Raw genomic sequence first — 17,449 nt, forward strand, 5'->3', positions numbered from 1 at the left:
CATGAGAAACAAGGGTTTTCAGGAACACGTCACTGTAAAAGCCAGCGCTTACACAAAGTGTAAACATGAATGGTTAGCCTCCGCAATGCAAACGTAGTCCTCAAACTATCATGGATATAACATATGAAAAAAAAAAACAAAAGGAACAAAGAAGTAGGCAAGTAGCTAACAAATGCAGACTCATAAAGAGATATCTTCCACAATATCCATAAGCTATATTTCCACAGGAAACAAGTGGCAAAAAGGCAGGTAAAGGTAGCAAGGCCACCTCTGTAACTGAACAAATGAAATTAAAATACGGATATCACATGTTATATTTACAATGCAAGCAGACACTTGACTATATATTTGTTGTTTTCTGACAACAATATCAGGGATCAACTGAAGCAAAATGGAGTTTCTTCCTGGTATAAAAACAACTGGTGGTGTTCAACTAGTTTAGCTGCATTTGTCACTGATGCGATTCCAGTGTTCTGAGCACTGTCTGCGAGACTGAAGCAGCAAGAGCACCTGCAACAAGTTCGGTAGTTAGAAACGCTAGCAGGTAACAAAGTACCGGCGAAGTGCAGACTGTCAAAGCTTGATTGTTGACGTTCTCTACAATTAATACTTCAGGAATTAACTGTGGAAGTGTGTTTATGTGTGAGAAATGGGCGGTCAACTTATTTACCTGGATTTGTGACCGATGAGATACTAGATACTTCCGCACATGTTGTAAAGATGCTGACATAGTTTGCACCTGCAACAAATCTGGCAGTTAGAATTGGCAGCAGAAAGCCAGGAGCTGACCAAGTGCAAAGAACAACATCAAGCAAACAACAAAAGAATGACAGAACGGAAAACTCCAGGGGAAAGTGTTCCCATAGTACCACAGATCTTTTAGAGATAGCCCCTATAGTAATAAATAAGGGCAAGCAATGCACATATGAACCAAACTGTAAGGCCTGGAAGTGGAACAAAACTTAGCACTACAAAGGTATTACAGGCTAGTTGAACCAACTTCTTCTATGATTCAACTAAAACTTTGGCCAATATATTTTCAAAGGAACCTTGGTTATTAAATATGATTTTTTTGCAGGGTGGTTATTATTTATGGTTGATATACTTTTTGGAGGAAGCCATAAATAGTATTAAAAAATATTAAAGGAATCCTAAGTGGCATATGAATGATTATTTTGGGACATCTAAACTACCAGGCAGCAATGACATGCATTTGGTGATCGCTAGAAACAAACAATTCAGGGATAAGTTGTGACGCAAATGGAGGTTTGAGAATGACTGAGGGTGGTCAACAAAATTACCTGCATTTGTCAACGACGAGGCCCCAGAATTTTTAGTAAGATGTGTTGCGGTACCAGACATGGTGTTCAACACTGGAGCACCAGGAACACCTGCAAGGCATTCAACAATCAGAACTGGTAGTAATTAAGCAGCCAGGCAGTATAATAAAGTAATAAACTGCAAAAAATAACATCATCAAGCCAGATCGGGATAGTGGTTCTGAATTTACCATGCACAAAAGCAGACACAAAATGGCAAACAAGTGACCATAGAACGAAAGAATGCAAACGCAAAAGGAAACGTATTTCTACCGTGCATCGTTCAAAACATATGTGTTGCAATGGGTCATAGATAATGGCCACATAGCCACATAGGCCACAGCATAGGAATATCTAAAGCATAAACATCGGGAATCACTTTGGAAGCAACAAATATAGAAATGGCGCACTGATACAAATATGGAAATGAGGCACAGTAGTAAAAAAAGTGCAGCAAGAATTAATTCATTCTAATTTGGCATATAATTAACCAATAGGGCTATGGTCTCCAACATATGATGTGAAGTGTGACTCTATTTTTTTAACTGATTCTAAAATTGGAAGGGAAGGAAACGTTATTGTGCAGATGTGTGCCAAAAGGATTCAGCCTATTAGAGAGCTAGTAAGGAGCACATATAAGCAGTGGAGATAATGACAAAAATGACTGTACTAAGCCAAGGTTACCTTCCTTCCCACTTGATTGAAGTTCCAGACCAGCTTGCAAGCTTTCATCTGAAGATGACACAAGTTGATCAGTTTATATGCATATACATGCATGATCCGAGAGGTTTTTCGAAATAGTAAAATCAAAGGGCCTCACGGCTTGCTGCCAAATATATCTGGATTGACAATAAGTCGAGCAAGCTATAGATGTGTAAAGTGCAAAGTAAACAAGACAAGGACACAAGAGCAGAGGATGGTGTTACCAATAAGATCTGCGTGCCACTTCCTTGTCTTGTCTGTCAATCCTGCCACCAACAACAGTAACGATGGCTTTTAGCATCACAGATATAGAATCTACAAGGAAGTATATTGCTTAATCATAAGATGCTTGTAAATAGGGCACTGTACCCCTGTTTATGTCGTGACTGCGAGTTGACGAAGGCAGCCTGCAAAACATGGAGCATCTGCATGAGTTGAGTTGGTCAAGAAAGAGCCAGCAAGAGCAGAATGAATTTGCCATGTTTCAAGGTCATATTTTTACCTCTTCTTGGTCCTAAGGAAGATCTTGGCCAGTGTTTTAGGTCGTGGCAGGTCTTGTTCCTTGACGTGGCGCCTCCGACGATACCTAGGCAAACAAAATTTCAGGGAAATCAATGAGAGACTTATTTATTTTTATTAATTGTATCAAAGTTAGTTGCAATGAAATTGGCAGACCCGTTTTACACATTGCCTAGAATGGAGTGGATCAAGTGAACATGGACAAGCAAACTAATGGAGCCGGAATCACCTGAATCCGATGGGAAGTACATCGTGTGGCATCGTTGAGCCGCCCGGCAATATGACCAGGCCTTTCAACTCAGGAGCCTTGTAAGCCAAGTGTTTGACGATTTGAGAGGCCTTCCAGCGAACGCGCTCCCAGTCCAGGGAGGACCTGATGAAACAGTGGTACAGATTAAAGTCGAGAGACATAATAAAGAGGAAAAATTGCAGGAATGGACAGGCAGGCAGGAACTGAACTGAAGATGTGATCATCTAGCTAGTGCTGCTACCTGACTTGTTCCAAGTGGAGAATGGAGAGGACGATGGAGCGGATCCGGAGGGCGTCGTGGGAGACGGAGTGGTCGTGCTTGAGGTACCGTGTGTTGTACTTGCGGTTGAAGTAGGTGAGGTTGCGGTCGGGCACGCCGGCGACCATGCTGGCGAAGGGGGCGTGGTGCTTGAGGAAGTGGAGGAGCACCTGTGCCTCGTCGCTCTGCGGGTGCGATACCGGGCGGAGGAAGCGGGAGACGTAGGCGATGGCGTCGTCCCAGAGGCCCTGCCGCACCAGCCGCGACAGGTGGATGACGCTCATGTACGCGTCTGTCTCGTTGAGCAACCTGCGGGTGATTGATTGATTGATTCGGAGAATGGAGAGGGCGAAGCAGTTTAGGAGGACGGAGGGGGTGGGGATGCACGTACCCTCGCAGGGCGTCGCGGAAGCCGTGGAGCCAGAGGTAGGTGGCGAGCCGGCGGTGACGGCACCGGCGCACGCAGCCGTAGTCGACGGGGCCGACGGACTCGCCCAAGTCGCCCACCCAATCGGGGATGACCGTGACGTCTGACGTGGCTCCCCAACGACGAATCCATCGTGCCGCCGGCGGGCTGGGGCTGGGGATTTGGGGTGGGTGTGTGGGGAGGCTCCAATCGAATACTGTAGCGCACAACACTGTACGGACTGTAGACCGAACACTGTTCATGTAGATCTGACCGTTGATTCTGGCTAGGATGGTGTGGAGAGAGGGGCCAGTCACCGTACTGTTCATCGAGCAAGGCACTGTATCTCATTCCATATAAGAGGAGGCAGCCTCATCACGGGAACCCGCACCCCACCCCGCCCAAACCCATGTGCAATGTTTTCGAAAATGTCCCTCTATGTCTTTGAAAACGTCCCGACGCCATCACCCTTAGAGCATCTCTAACACGCCGACCCGCAAAATAACCGCCCGTTTAGGCTTTCGGGCAAAAAAAAAGTGGCCTGATCAAACACTGTGTCGACCCGCGGTCTCTAAAAAAGGATTGCGGGGCGGGGCAAATCTTTGCCGTCGACCTTTAGATACACGGGGTGGGAGGCCGACCCCTATCGGCTGTGAGATTTGGTGGGAGGGACATTTCCGTGCGATAGTTCCCGCTTCCCCTTCCCTCCGCCGCCAACAACCTCCCTCCGCCCGCTCCGGAGCACCTTCATCGGCTTCCCTCTGCCGCCATGGAAGCCTCCCAATCATCGCCTGTCACCGTGAAAGTCATCCACGCGCCAACCCCTCCAGCAAATCTCGTCGTCGGCCATGTTGTGCCCGTGGCCATTCAAGGCTCCACCGCACCACCCCGCAAGTGGCAGGGCAACGTCGTCGTCCAGGGCGGCGCTCCTGCAGCCCCCGCCGAGAATCCGGTCCGGCCCGCGCCGGCGAAGAAAGCGAAGGTTTCGGGTGTAAAATGCAAGAAGCTTGCCGGAAGAGCTACCCCGCCAACACCTCCCCCGATTGCGCCGGCAAGAACTACCTCGATGACGACGTTGCCGTCGCCGCCCCTGAGTTTCGGGTCTTTTACCGCTCAGGTTTGCGGGCTCTATCCGGCTGCAGCCGATTTCGGACTTTAAACGCGTTTTTCTCTGCCCTTATCCGTGGTTTAAGGGTCGAGGCCTTAAGGGGTCTGCTAGGGATGCTCTTACCCCACCCGCCCCAGGTGGCCAAATCCCTTATGCCACTTTTTGAAAACGCCCTTTTGTCTTTCTTTCGTTGACGAGACTAGGATGTGTTTGGTCGCTCGCACTGTTTTTAGGCACTTTGCATACTTGTCCCATCAGGGCTTGGTTGAGCATATGCAGGCAAAAAAACCAACATCTGCATGTTGATTTGTTGCATGCATATCCTCCCCCTGCATCACAGCAACGGCTCTACTCACTGTGTTTGGTTGCTCGCATTATATGTGGTCACACGAGTGCACGCTTTTTGATTGCATGCGAGCATAGAGTTGTGTTCACCTTATAACCTACTTGGTGAGCTTACCCACTACTACTACACCTTACACACGATCACACCGAGCACACCAACGTCACAGCGTTGCAATGGCGATGAACTGGACGAAGATGATGAAGTTCTTCAGCCCAAACTGAAGATCCACCTTGCCAACTTCACACTGTTGCATGCCTACTTTCGCACAAACTTGGAGCAAACTTCTTCTGCACCCCACCCCGCTTTCGGTCTACGAGGGTATGTAGACACACTCTCCCCTCTCGTTGCTATACATCTCCTAGATAGATCTTGCGTGGTGATACGTCTCCAACGTATCTATAATTTTTTTATTGTTCCATGCTATTATATTATCTGTTTTGGATGTTTAATGGGCTTTATTATACACTTTTATATTATTTTTGGGACTAACCTACTAAACCAAGGCTGTCGGTGTCAAAACCGGCGGATCTCGGGTAGGGGGTCCCGAACTGTGCATCTAGGCCGGATGGTAACAGGAGGCAGGGGACACGATGTTTTACCCAGGTTCGGGCCCTCTTGATGGAGGTAAAACCCTACGTCCTGCTTGATTAATATTGAAGATATGTGTAGTACAAGAGTAGATCTACCACGAGATCAGAGAGGTTAAACCCTAGAAGCTAGCCTATGGTATGATTGTATGTTGTGATTGTTGTCCTACGGACTAAAACCCTTAGGTTTATATAGACACCGGAGAGGGTTAGGGTTACACAAGGTCGGTTACAAAGGAGGAGATATCCATATACGTATTGCCTAGCTTGCCTTCCACGCCAAGTAGAGTCCCATCCGGACACGAGACGAAGTCTTCAATCTTGTATCTTCATAGTCTAACAGTCTGGCCAATGGAGATAGTCCGGCTATCCGGAGACCCCCTAATCCAGGACTCCCTCAGTAGCCCCCGAACCAGGCTTCAATGACGACGAGTCCGGCGCACAGTATTATCTTCGGCATTGCAAGGCGGGTTCCTCTCCAAATTCTATGTACCTGTCAAGATAATGTCCGGTTCCTTGTGACGGTTTGTACTCCTTGGCTTCTACGCCCAATAATGGCCACTTTCCATGTGTCGAGCGAATGTGAAGAGCCAGGGTGTTTTCACATTTACCCCCTAGCTATGTAAATGAGCCGCCTATTTAAAAAGACGAGGATTCAAATCCAAATCACATCATCCTCCCTTGCCGAGTCTTCATAGGAGCGTACCCGACAGAGATCCATTCCACCATGGCCGGTCGACGCAGCTCCTCCTCTCGCACCCCTAGTTCCAAGCCTGGAGATTGGGAGAGATGTTCCATCCCGCACAGCAAATTGGTGATGCTTCAATCCAAGGGATTTCTTCCCCTAGCGTACCTGGTTCCGGTTCGAGCCGGGCTTGCCACCTACAATGGCAGAGAGCAAGCGGAGAGCCGTCCCAATCCCTCCAAGGGAGAGCGGGTATGCCTTGTCCCTTATCTGGTAAGAGGGCTCGGATTCCCAATTCATCCGTTTCTCCGGGGGCTTCTGGAGTTCTATGGCCTCCAGCTGCACAACCTTACGCCTGCCTCCCTGCTGCATATCGCGGGATTCGTAGCCCTTTGCGAGTTATTTTTGGGCTATGAGGCTCATTTCGCTCTGTGGAAGAAGCTGTTCTGCCTTGTGCCCCGTTCTAAGAAGGGATCAATATATCAAGTGGGCGGAGCCGAAGTGTGGCGTATTGCCGGGACCGGATACCTGTCCGGGACCCCGAAGAAGACGTCCGAAGACTGGCCTTCAGAACGGTTTTATATAAAAGATGTCCCCCTTCCGGACCCTATTCGGATCGGCCTTCCTGAGTTCGACAATGCCCCTTGGAAGAAGCGCTGGAGCTAGCGTCCACGGAGCTCCCTAGATGAAGACGACAGGGACATTCTTTATCTGATGAGCCGGATAAGTTCTTTAGCTCGATCCGGATTGACCATGATCGAGGTCATGGCTATATGCATTATGCGGGGGGTGCAGCCACTCCAGTATAGAGGCCACCCCATGTGGGATTTCAACGGGGAGGATGACGCCACCCACCACGACCGCAATGGGCCGGGATCGGCTGCTGATCTAATAAAGATCTTGTCCACTTTGTACAAGGGAGAAGAGGAGGAATTCCTCCGTGTCAACCCGCAGGGCGGATTCTTTATGTACAATCCTCCGAGCTGGGTAAGCGGAGACTTTTTCTCACCCATCCATTTCGTATTCCCGTAGTTTAAGTATTCATTCTAGCAATTTCATCGCAGGAGTTGCGCCAGGTAGTAAAGGAGATAAACAGCCCTCCTCCACAGCCCGAGGACCCTGGACGGTCCCTTGACCCGGCCTCCCAGGAGGATCCGGACATATCCATGGAGCTGATTGACGGGGTATTTTACCAAGGGAGTAATGACAATACCTTGGTGGCCATTACGGCCGATTACCCTGGGCTAGTTCCAGCTGTTGGAAATATGCCCTAGAGGCAATAATAAAAGGATTATTATTATATTTCCTTGTTCATGATAATTATCTTTTATTCATGCTATAATTGTGTTATCCGGAAATCGTAATACATGTGTGAATACATAGACACCAACATGTCCCTAGTAAGCCTCTAGTTGACTAGCTCGTTAATCAACAGATAGTCATGGTTTCCTGACTATGGACATTGGATGTCATTGATAACGAGATCACATCATTAGGAGAATGATGTGATGGACAAGACCCAATCCTAAACATAGCACAAGATCGTATAGTTCGTTTGCTAGAGTTTTCCCAATGTCAAGTATCTTTTCCTTAGACCATGAGATCGTGTAACTCCCAGATACCGTAGGAATGCTTTGGGTGTACCAAACGTCACAACGTAACTGGGTGACTAGAAAGGTATACTACGGGTATCTCCGAAAGTGTCTGTTGGGTTGACACGGATCAAGACTGGGATTTGTCACTACGTATGACGGAGAGGTATCTCTGGGCCCACTCGGTAATGCATCATCATAATGAGCTCAAAGTGACCAAGTGTCTGGTCACGGGATCATGCATTACGGTACGAGTAAAGTGACTTGACGGTAACGAGATTGAACGAGGTATTGGGATACCGACGATCGAATCTCGGGTAAGTAACGTACCGATTGACAAAGGGAATTGTATACGGGGTTTCTTGAATCCTCGACATCGTGGTTCATTCGATGAGATCATCGAGGAGCATATGGGAGCCAACATGGGTATCCAGATCCCGCTGTTGGTTATTGACCGGAGAGCCATCTCGGTCATGTCTACATGTCTCCCGAACCCGTAGGGTCTACACACTTAAGGTTCGGTGACGCTAGGGTTGTAGAGATATGAATATGCAATAACCCGAAAGTTGTTCGGAGTCCCGGATGAGATCACGGATGCCACGAGGAGTTCCGTAATGGTCCGGAGGTGAAGAATTGTATATAGGAAGTGCAGTTTCGGCCATCGGGAGAGTTTCGGGGGTCACCGGTATTGTACCGGGACCACCGGAAGGGTCGGGGGGGGAGGGGGTCCACTGGGTGGGGCCACCCATCCCGGAGGGCCCCATGGGCTAAAGTGGGGAGGGGAACCAGCCCATAGTGGGCCGGTGCGCCCCCCTTGGCCCACCCCATGCGCCTAGGGTTGAGAACCCTAGGGTGGGGGGGCGCCCCACCTGGCTTGGGGGGCATTCCACCCCTTGGCTGCCGCCCCCCTAGGAGATCCCATCTCCTAGGGCCGGCGCAGCCCCTAGGGGGCCAATATAAACGGGGGGGAGGGGCAGCCGCACCCTTGAGTCTTGGCGCCTCCCTCTCCCCTGCTACACATTCCCTCTCGCAAAAGAACGGCGAAGCCCTGCTGCGGTGACTGCTGCATGTTGGGGAACGTAGCATAAATTCAAAATTTTCCTACGTGTCACCAAGATCTATCTATGGAGTCATCTAGCAACGAGGGAGGAGTGGATCTACATACCCTTGTAGATCGCGCGCGGAAGCATTCAAGAGAACGGGGTTGATGGAGTCGTACTCGTCGTGATCCAAATCACCGATGATCCTAGCGCCGAACGGACGGCACCTCCGCGTTCAACACAGAGCAGCGACATCTCCTCCTTCTTGATACAGCAAGGGGGAAGGAGAGGTTGAGGAAGATGGCTCCAGCAGCAGCACGACGGCGTGGTGGTGGTGGAGCTGCAGTACTCTGGCAGGGCTTCGCTAAGCTCTATGGAGGAGGAGGAGGTGTTGGAGAGGGAGAGGGAGGCACCAAGGCGTGGGTTGAGAGGCCCTCCTTTCCCCACTATATATAGGGAGCCTGGGGGGGGGGCGCCGGCCCTAGGAGATCCAATCTCCTAGGGGGGCGGCGGCCAAGGGAGGAGTCCCCCCCTCCCCCAAGGCACCTAGGAGGTGCCTTCCCCTCTTAGGACTCTTCCTTCCTTATCTCTAGGCGCATGGGCCTCTTGGTGCTGGTGCCCTTGGCCCATGTAGGCCAAGGTGCACACCCCTACAGCCCATGTGGCCCCCCGGGACAGGTGGCCCCACCCGGTGGACCCCCGGGACCCTTCCGGTGGTCCCGGTACAATACCGGTGACCCCGAAACTTGTCCCGATGGCCGAAATAGCACTTCCTATATATAATTCTTTACCTCCGGACCATTCCAGAACTCCTCGTGACGTCCGGGATCTCATCCGGGACTCCGAACAACATTCGGGTTACTGCATATACATATCCCTACAACCCTAGCGTCACCGAACCTTAAGTGTGTAGACCCTACGGGTTCGGGAACCATGCAGACATGACCGAGACGTTTCTCCGGTCAATAACCAACAGCGGGATCTGGATACCCATGTTGGTTCCCACATGTTCCATGATGATCTAATCGGATGAACCACGATGTCAAGGACTTAATCAATCCCGTATACAATTCCCTTTGTCTATCGGTACAATACTTGCCCGAGATTCGATCGTCGGTATCCCGATACCTTGTTCAATCTCGTTACCGGCAAGTCCCTTTACTCGTTCCGTAACACATCATCCCATGATGAACTCCTTGATCACATTGTGCACATTATGATGATGTCCTACCGAGTGGGCCCAGAGATACCTCTCCGTCACACGGAGTGACAAATCCCAGTCTCATTCGTGCCAACCCAACAGACACTTTCGGAGATACCCGTAGTGCACCTTTATAGTCACCCAGTTACGTTGTGACGTTTGGCACACCCAAAGTATTCCTACGGTATCCGGGTGTTGCACAATCTCATGGTCTAAGGAAATGATACTTGACATTAGAAAAGCTTTAGCATACGAACTACATGATCTTGTGCTAGGCTTAGGATTGGGTCTTGTCCATCACATCATTCTCCTAATGATGTGATCCTGTTATCAATGACATCCAATGTCCATGGTCAGGAAACCGTAACCATCTATTGATCAACGAGCTAGTCAACTAGAGGCTTACTAGGGACATGGTGTTGTCTATGTATCCACACATGTATCTGAGTTTCCTATCAATACAATTCTAGCATGGATAATAAACGATTATCATGAACAAGGAAATATAATAATAACTAATTTATTATTGCCTCTAGGGCATATTTCCAGCACTGCATCCACCACCACGCCGTCGTGCTGCTGGATCTTCATCAACCACTCCTCCCTCCTTGCTGGATCAACAAGGAGGAGACGTCACGCTGACCGTACGTGTGTTGAACACGGAGGTGCCGTCCGTTCGGCGCTAGGATCTCCGGTGATTTGGATCACGTCGAGTACGACCTCCTCATCCCCGTTCTTTGAACGCTTCCGCGCGTGATCTACAAAGGTATGTAGATGCAATCTGATCACTCGTTGCTAGATGAAATCATAGATGGATCTTGGTGAAACCGTAGGAAATTTTTTGTTTTCTACAACGTTCACCAACAGTGGCATCATGAGCTAGGTCTATGCATAGTTCTCTTTGCACGAGTAGAACACAATTTGTTGTGGGCGTAGATGTTGTCAACTTTCTTGCCGCTACTAGTCTTATTTTGCTTCAGCGGTATTGTGGGATGAAGCGGCCCGGACCAACCTTACACGTACGCTTACGTGAGACCGGTTCCACCGACTGACATGCACTAGTTGCATAAGGTGGCTGGCGGGTGTCTGTCTCTCCCACTTTAGTTGGAGCGGATTCGATGAAAAGGGTCCTTATGAAGGGTAAATAGAAGTTGACAAATCACATTGTGGCTTTCACGTAGGTAAGAAAACGTTCTTGCTAGAACCCTATTGCAGCCACGTAAAACTTGCAACAACAATTAGAGTACGTCTAACTTGTTTTTGCAGCAAGTGTTTTGTGATGTGATATGGCCAAAGTTGTGATGGATGATGAATGATATATATGTGATGTATGATATGTTCATGCTATTGTAATAGGAATCACGACTTGCACGTCGATGAGTATGACAACCGTCAGGAGCCATAGGAGTTGTCTTTATTTTTTGTATGACCTGCGTGTCATTGAGAAACGCCATGTAAATTACTTTACTTTATTGCTAAACGTGTTAGCCATAGTAGTAGAAGTAATAGTTGGCGAGTAACTTCATGGAGACACGATGATGGAGATCATGATGATGGAGATCATGGTGTCATGCCGGTGACAAGATGATCATGGAGCCCCAAGATGGAGATCAAAGGAGCTATGTGATATTGGCCATATCATGTCACTATTATTATTTGATTGCATGTGATGTTTATCATGTTTATTGCATCTTGTTTACTTAGAACGATGGTAGTAAATAAGATGATCCCTCATAATAATTTCAAGAAAGTGTTCTCCCTAACTGTGCATCATTGCGACAGTTCGTTGTTTCGAAGCACCACGTGATGGTCGGGTGTGATAGATTCCAACGTTCACATACAACGGGTGTAAGACAGATTTACACATGCAAACACTTAGGTTGACTTGACGAGCCTAGCATGTACAGACATGGCCTCGGAACACAGAAGACCGAAAGGTCGAGCATGAGTCGTATAGAAGATACGATCAACATGAAGATGTTCACCGATGTTGACTAGTCCGTCTCACGTGATGATTGGACACGGCCTAGTTAACTCGGATCATGTTATACTTAGATGACTGGAGGGATGTCTATCTGAGCGGGAGTTCACTGAATAATTTGATTTAGATGAACTTAATTATCATGAACTTAGTCTAAAATCTTTACAACATGTATTGTAGATCAAATGGCCAACGTTGTCCTCAATTTCAACGCGTTCCTAGAGAAAACCAAGCTGAAAGACGATGGCAGCAACTATACGGACTGGGTCCGGAACCTGAGGATCATCCTCATAGCTGCCAAGAAAGATTGTGTCCTACAAGCACCGCTAGGTGAAGCACCTGTTCTCCCTGCAGAACAAGACGTTATGAACGCTTGGCAGACACGTACCGATGATTACTCCCTCATTCAGTGTGGCATGCTTTACAGCTTAGAGCCGGGGATCCAAAAGCGTTTTGAGAGACACAGAGCATATGGGATGTTCGAAGAGCTGAAAATGGTTTTTCAAGCTCATGCCCGGGTCGAGAGATATGAAGTCTCCGACAAGTTCTTCAGCTGTAAGATGGAGGAAAACAGTTCTGTCAGTGAGCACATACTCACTATGTCTGGGTTACATAACCGCTTGACTCAGCTGGGAGTTAATCTCCCGGATGACGCGGTCATTGACAGAATCCTTCAGTCGCTTCCACCGAGCTACAAGAGCTTTGCGATGAACTTCAATATGCAGGGGATGGAAAAGACCATTCCTGAAGTATTTGCAATGCTGAAATCAGCAGAGGTAGAAGTCAAAAAGGAACATCAAGTGTTAATGGTGAATAAAACCACTAAGTTCAAGAAAGGCAAGGGTAAGAAGAACTTCAAGAAGGATGGCAAGGGAGTTGCCGCGCCCGGCAAGCAAGCTGCCGGGAAGAAGCCAAAGAATGGGCCCAAGCCCGAGACTGAGTGTTTTTATCGCAAGGGAAGTGGTCACTGGAGGCGGAACTGCCCCAAATACTTAGCGGACAAGAAGGCCGGCATCACGAAAGGTATATGTGATATACATGTAAGTGATGTGTACCTTACCAGTACTCGTAGTAGCTCCTGGGTATTTGATACCGGTGCAGTTGCTCACATTTGTAACTCAAAGCAGGAGCTGCGGAATAAGCGGAGACTAGCGAAGGACGAGGTGACGATGCGTGTCGGGAATGGTTTCAAGGTCGATGTGATCGCCGTCGGCACGCTACCTCTACATTTACCTACGGGATTAGTTTTGAACCTCAATAATTGTTATTTAGTGCCAAGTTTGAGCATGAACATTGTATCAGGATCTCATTTAATACGAGATGGCTACTCATTTAAATCCGAGAATAATGGTTGTTCTATTTATATGAGAGATATGTTTTATGGTCATGCTCCGATGGTGAATGGTTTATTCTTAATGAATCTCGAGCGTAATGCTACACATATTCATAGTGTGAGTACCAAAAGATGTAAGGTTGATAATGATTGTCCCACATACTTGTGGCACTGCCGCCTTGGTCACTTAGGTGTCAAACGCATGAAGAAGCTCCATGCAGATGGACTTTTAGAGTCTCTTGATTACGAATCATTTGGCACGTGCGAACCATGCCTCATGGGTAAAATGACCAAGACTCCGTTCTCAGGAACAATGGAGCGAGCAACCAACTTATTGGAAATCATACATACTGATGTGTGCGGTCCAATGAGTGTTGAGGCTCACGGTGGCTATCGTTATGTTCTCACCCTCACTGATGACTTGAGTAGATATGGGTATGTCTATTTAATGAAACACAAGTCTGAGACCTTTGAAAAGTTCAAGGAATTTCAGAGTGAGGTTGAGAATCAACGTGACAGGAAAATCAAGTTCCTGCGATCAGATCATGGAGGAGAATACTTGAGTCACGAATTTGGCACACACTTAAGAAAATGTGGAATAGTTTCACAACTCACGCCGCCTGGAACACCTCAGCGTAATGGTGTGTCCGAACGTCGTAATCGCACTCTATTAGATATGGTGCAATCTATGATGTCTCTTACCGATTTACCACTATCTTTTTGGGGCTATGCTTTAGAGACTGTCGCATTCACTTTAAATAGGGCTCCGTCAAAATCCGTTGAGACGACACCGTATGAATTATGGTTTGGGAAGAAACCTAAGCTGTCGTTTCTAAAAGTTTGGGGATGCGATGCTTATGTCAAGAAACTTCAACCTGAAAAGCTCGAACCCAAATCAGAAAAATGCGTCTTCATAGGATACCCTAAAGAAACTATTGGGTATACCTTCTACCTCAGATCCGAAGGCAAGATCTTTGTTGCCAAGAATGGATCCTTTCTAGAGAAAGAGTTTCCCTCAAAAGAAGTAAGTGGGAGGAAAGTAGAACTTGATGAAGTATTACCTCTTGAACCGGAAAGTGGCGCAACTCAGGAAAATGTTCCTGTGGTGCCTGCACCAATTAGAGAGGAAGTTAATGATGATGATCAATATACTTCTGATCAAGCTCCTACTGAAATTCGAAGGTCCACAAGGACACATTCTGCACCAGAATGGTACGACAACCCTGTCTTCGAAATCATGTTGTTAGACAACGGTGAACCTTCGAACTATGAAGAAGCGATGGCGGGCCTGGATTCTGACAAATGGCTGGAAGCCATGAAATCCGAGATAGGATCCATGTATGAAAACGAAGTATGGACTTTGACTGACTTGCCCGTTGAGCGGCGAGCCATAGAAAATAAGTGGATCTTTAAGAAGAAGACATACGCGGATGGTAATGTGACCATCTATAAAGCTCGGCTTGTCGCTAAGGGTTATCGACAAGTTCAAGGGGTTGACTACGATGAGACTTTCTCACCGGTAGCGAAGCTGAAGTCCATCCGAATCATGTTAGCAATTGCCGTATTCTATGATTATGAGATATGGCAAATGGACGTCAAAACGGCATTCCTTAATGGTTTCCTTAAGGAAGAATTGTATATGATGCAGCCGGAAGGTTTTGTCGATCCTAAGAATGCTGACAAGGTGTGCAAGCTCCAACGCTCGATATATGGGCTGGTGCAAGCATCTCGGAGTTGGAACATTCGCTTTGATGAGATGATCAAGGTGTTTGGGTTTATGCAGACTTATGGAGAAGCCTGCGTTTACAAGAAAGTGAGTGGGAGCTCTGTAGCATTTCTCATATTATATGTAGATGACATACTTTTGATGGGAAATGATATAGAGCTTTTGGACAACATTAAGGCCTACTTGAATAAGAGTTTTTCAATGAAGGACCTTGGAGAAGCTGCTTATATATTAGGCATCAAGATCTATAGAGATAGATCAAGACGCCTGATAGGTCTTTCACAAAGCACATACATTGATAAGATATTGAAGAAGTTCAATATGGATCAGTCTAAGAAGGGGTTCTTGCCTGTGTTGCAAGGTGTGAAATTGAGCTCAGCTCAATGTCCGACCACGGCAGAAGATATAGAAGAGATGAGTGTCATCCCCTATGCCTCAGCCATAGGTTCTATTATCTATGCCATGCTGTGTACCAGACCTGATGTAAACCTTGCCGTAAGTTTGGTAGGTAGGTACCAAAGTAATCCCGGCAAGGAACACCGGACATCGGTCAAGAATATCCTGAAGTACCTGAAAAGGACTAAGGAAATGTTTCTCGTTTATGGAGGTGACGAAGAGCTCGTCGTAAAGGGTTACGTCGACGCTAGCTTCGACACAGATCTGGATGACTCTAAGTCACAAACCGGATACGTGTATATTTTGAATGGTGGGGCAGTAAGCTGGTGCAGTTGCAAGCAGAGCGTCGTGGCGGGATCTACATGTGAAGCGGAGTACATGGCAGCCTCGGAGGCAGCGCATGAAGCAATTTGGGTGAAGGAGTTCATCACCGACCTAGGAGTCATACCCAATGCGTCGGGGCTGATCAAACTCTTCTATGACAACACTGGAGCTATTACACTTGCCAAGGAGCCTAGGTTTCACAAGAAGACCAGGCACATCAAGCATCACTTCAACTCCATTCGTGAAAATATTCAAGATGGAGACACAGATATTTGTAAAGTACATACGGACCTGAATGTAGCAGATCCATTGACTAAACCTCTCCCTAGAGCAAAACATGATCAACACCAGAATTACATGGGTGTTCGATTCATCACAATGTAACTAGATTATTGACTCTAGTGCAAGTGGGAGACTGTTGGAAATATGCCCTAGAGGCAATAATAAAAGGATTATTATTATATTTCCTTGTTCATGATAATTGTCTTTTATTCATGCTATAATTGTGTTATTCGGAAATCGTAATACATGTGTGAATACATAGACACCAACATGTCCCTAGTAAGCCTCTAGTTGACTAGCTCGTTAATCAACAGATAGTCATGGTTTCCTGACTATGGACATTGGATGTCATTGATAACGAGATCACATCATTAGGAGAATGATGTGATGGACAAGACCCAATCCTAAACATAGCACAAGATCGTATAGTTCGTTTGCTAGAGTTTTCCCAATGTCAAGTATCTTTTCCTTAGACCATGAGATCATGTAACTCCCGGATACCGTAGGAATGCTTTGGGTGTACCAAACGTCACAACGTAACTGGGTGATTATAAAGGTATACTACGGGTATCTCCGAAAGTGTCTGTTGGGTTGACACGGATCAAGACTGGGATTTGTCACTCCGTATGATGGAGAGGTATCTCTGGGCCCACTCGGTAATGCATCATCATAATGAGCTCAAAGTGACCAAGTGTCTGGTCACGGGATCATGCATTACGGTACGAGTAAAGTGACTTGCTGGTAACGAGATTGAACGAGGTATTGGGATACCGACGATTGAATCTCGGGCAAGTAACGTACCGGAGAGATGTATCGGTCATGTCTGCATGCTTCCCGAACCCGTAGGGTCTACACACTTAAGGTTCGGTGACGCTAGGGTTATAGAGATATTAGTATGCGGTAACCCGAAAGTTGTTCGGAGTCCCAGATGAGATCCCGGACGTCACGAGGAGTTCCGGAATGGTCCGGGGGTGAAGAATTGTATATAGGAAGTGCAGTTTCGGCCATCGGGAGAGTTTCGGGGGTCACCGGTATTGTACCAGGACCACCGGAAGGGTCCCGGGGTCCACCGGGTGGGGCCACCCATCCCGGAGGGCCCCATGGGCTAAAGTGGGGAGGGGAACCAGCCCATAGTGGGCTGGTGCGCCCCCTTGGCCCACCCCATGCGCCTAGGGTTGAGAACCCTAGGGTGGGGGGGCGCCCCACCTGGCTTGGGGGGCACTCCACCCCTTGGCCACCGCCCCCCTAGGAGATCCCATCTCCTAGGGCCGGCGCACCCCCTAGGGGACCTATATAAAGGGGGGAGGGAGGGGCAGCCACACCCTTGAGTCTTGGCGCCTCCCTCTCCCCTGCTACACCTCTCCCTCTCGCAGAAGAACGGCGAAGCCCTGCT

The 17,449-nt window shown here is 47.9% G+C and overlaps 2 protein-coding genes across 2 annotated transcripts in view; one reads left to right on the forward strand and one right to left on the reverse strand.

Annotated features, from left to right (window-relative positions):
* Nucleotides 1–285: 285 nt before the first annotated feature.
* Nucleotides 286–3,718, reverse strand: LOC125507568. Its single transcript, XM_048672110.1, has 10 exons — nucleotides 3,441–3,718; nucleotides 3,032–3,358; nucleotides 2,770–2,913; nucleotides 2,524–2,607; nucleotides 2,391–2,428; nucleotides 2,246–2,287; nucleotides 2,004–2,051; nucleotides 1,302–1,391; nucleotides 671–739; nucleotides 286–510 (listed from the first exon to the last, which is right to left on the reverse strand). Exons 1-10 carry the CDS (start codon nucleotides 3,716–3,718, stop codon nucleotides 452–454), a joined length of 1,179 nt encoding a protein of 392 aa, XP_048528067.1. The 3' UTR covers nucleotides 286–451.
* Nucleotides 3,719–4,224: 506 nt separating this feature from the next.
* LOC125507569 (GDSL esterase/lipase At5g55050-like) overlaps nucleotides 4,225–17,449 on the forward strand; it is a 104,369-nt gene continuing 91,144 nt past the window's right edge. The window contains exon 1 of the mRNA XM_048672111.1: nucleotides 4,225–4,437. Within this exon, the coding sequence (XP_048528068.1) occupies nucleotides 4,225–4,437 (213 nt within the window). The remainder of the gene's footprint in view (nucleotides 4,438–17,449) is intronic.

Source organism: Triticum urartu, chromosome 5, assembly GCF_003073215.2.
Source record: "Triticum urartu cultivar G1812 chromosome 5, Tu2.1, whole genome shotgun sequence".
NCBI classification, from domain to species: Eukaryota; Viridiplantae; Streptophyta; class Magnoliopsida; order Poales; family Poaceae; genus Triticum; species Triticum urartu.

What these genes read in the sequence shown, in the direction of transcription:
- LOC125507568 (XM_048672110.1), bottom strand. Translation starts at nt 3,718, where the DNA reads ATGAACAGTGTTCGGTCTACAGTCCGTACAGTGTTGTGCGCTACAGTA. An exon ending in CTCGTCGTTGACAAATGCAG is followed by an intron (nt 740 to 1,301) that starts GTAATTTTGTTG and finishes GATTTGTTGCAG; the next exon opens with GTGCAAACTATGTCAGCATC. An exon ending in CTCATCGGTCACAAATCCAG is followed by an intron (nt 511 to 670) that starts GTAAATAAGTTG and finishes AACTTGTTGCAG; the next exon opens with GTGCTCTTGCTGCTTCAGTC.